We start from the raw sequence: 1801 nt of genomic DNA on the forward strand, positions 1-1801 counted from the left end.
TCACTCAGTACCTCTGGTACTGTATGGTTTCTATATTAATAATACTATAATTTTGCCTTCCAAAAAAAATATAAATTATCTTTGCAGTTCAAAAAAAAATTATTAAACAAAACAGTACCACAGGTACTGAAAATAAAAGATACAAGACACAAAAGTGCCACCTTCCAAAAAGCAAAACAAACCCAACAATAACCCAGCACAAGGACCCCAATACATATAATCAGAAATTTAACCAAAGGCCATCATAAGCACCTTTTGAGGTTCAAAAGGAATGCCATGAAACAACAAGGAATTCCTAAGCAATCACCAGACCTTTCTATTTCTATTTTTTACACATTTAAAACTCAAACATATAAAATAAAAACTATATAACAAACTAACAAAGATAAAGACAAAAAAAAGGAAATATAAACTCACCTCAGTTGGTGCTACTGCCCATCATTTCACTCTCACAACAAATAGGAATCATGTACCTGCATGGAAGAAATAATCACACAACACATGAATATTTTAACAGTTGTGTTGGGAAAGGACAATATTGACTCATGAATATTTTATCCTTTAACTCTAGAGGGTTGGGTAGTGGTGTCAAGTGGTCAGCCATCAGAAAAATGACCTTGACCAACAATCTTGATGTTCTATGTATCCAAGAAACAAAAATCGAAGCCATTGATAGGAGGATATGTCAGTATTTATGGGCTGACTGTAATGTTGCCTCGGAATGTGCCCCTTCAATTAATCCCACTCTATTTTTAATAAGCAATCAGCAGACCTCCTCAATTAATTCTATGGGGAATTTTGTGGAAGAGAGATGGGAATGGAAGCTAACATGGAGAAGGAACTTTTTTGACCATGAAATTGACATGGTAGCTGATTTTATAGCTGACATCGAGTCAGGCAACATCAATCACTCCAGCAGGGATTTCCTTTGTTGGAAGTCTGATCCTAATGGCCTATATTCCACAAAGTTTGCTTACAAAGTGCTGCAGGAGGGTCATGCTAGTGCTATTGAGGACAGGGTTCTTAACATCATATGGAGTCTGAAAATTCCCCCAAGAGCTAGTGCTTTTTCATGGAGATTATTCAAGAACAGGCTCCCTACTAGGGATAATCTTAGAAGGAGGCAAGTGTCATTGCATACATATAGTTGCCCCTTATGTGACCTTGAAGAAGAATCTGTCAATCATCTTTTTTTCAACTGCTCCAAGACTAGGAGTCTCTGGTGGGAGCCTATGAGATGGGTTAATAGAGTGGGTCCCTTCCCCACTGACCCAAAGAATCATTTTCTGCAATTCTCTCAGTGGAATAGGCCAACCTACACAGTCAAGAGATGGGAATTTGTCTGGATAGCTTTGTCAGTGTCCATTTGGCATCACAGAAATGGCATGATTTTCAATAATCAGCCTTTTAATCCAGAAAAGGTCATGGATGAGGCTCTATTCCACACCTGGTCCTGGCTCAAGTGTGTGGAGAAGGGTTTCCAATCGCATTTTAATTTCTGGTCAACTAATCTGAAGGAGGCTTTTTCTTAAAGGGGTTGGGTTTGCTTTGTATGTTGTCCTATCTACCGTTTCTCCCTAGTGGGGTTTAGGCACTTTTTGCCTTGTATTCCTATCTTATTTTCAGTACACCTTGTACTGATCTTTATATATAATATATTGATTTTTGACAGCCTCATGTCTCCCTTCCTGAAAACCCACTAAAAACTGCCTAACCCCCCTGCTGTTACTCCATAATTTATTCTGCAATAACTGCTTAAGGCAGTTACATATGGTCCTAAATCACTACACATTCAGTTACG

At 38.2% G+C, this 1801-nt stretch overlaps 1 protein-coding gene across 1 annotated transcript; it reads left to right on the plus strand.

Moving 5' to 3' along the window:
- The first annotated feature begins 788 nt into the window (after positions 1-788).
- LOC102662556 (uncharacterized) lies at positions 789-1532 on the plus strand. The gene has a single exon (XM_006606698.1). The coding sequence runs from the start codon at positions 789-791 to the stop codon at positions 1530-1532; it is 744 nt and encodes a 247-aa protein (XP_006606761.1).
- Positions 1533-1801: the final 269 nt, after the last annotated feature.

Source organism: Glycine max, chromosome 20 (assembly GCF_000004515.6).
Source record: "Glycine max cultivar Williams 82 chromosome 20, Glycine_max_v4.0, whole genome shotgun sequence".
NCBI classification, from domain to species: domain Eukaryota; kingdom Viridiplantae; phylum Streptophyta; class Magnoliopsida; order Fabales; family Fabaceae; genus Glycine; species Glycine max.

Excerpts from the sequence above, each read along its gene's own strand:
- LOC102662556 (XM_006606698.1), top strand. The coding sequence starts at position 789 with ATGGGGAATTTTGTGGAAGAGAGATGGGAATGGAAGCTAACATGGAGA.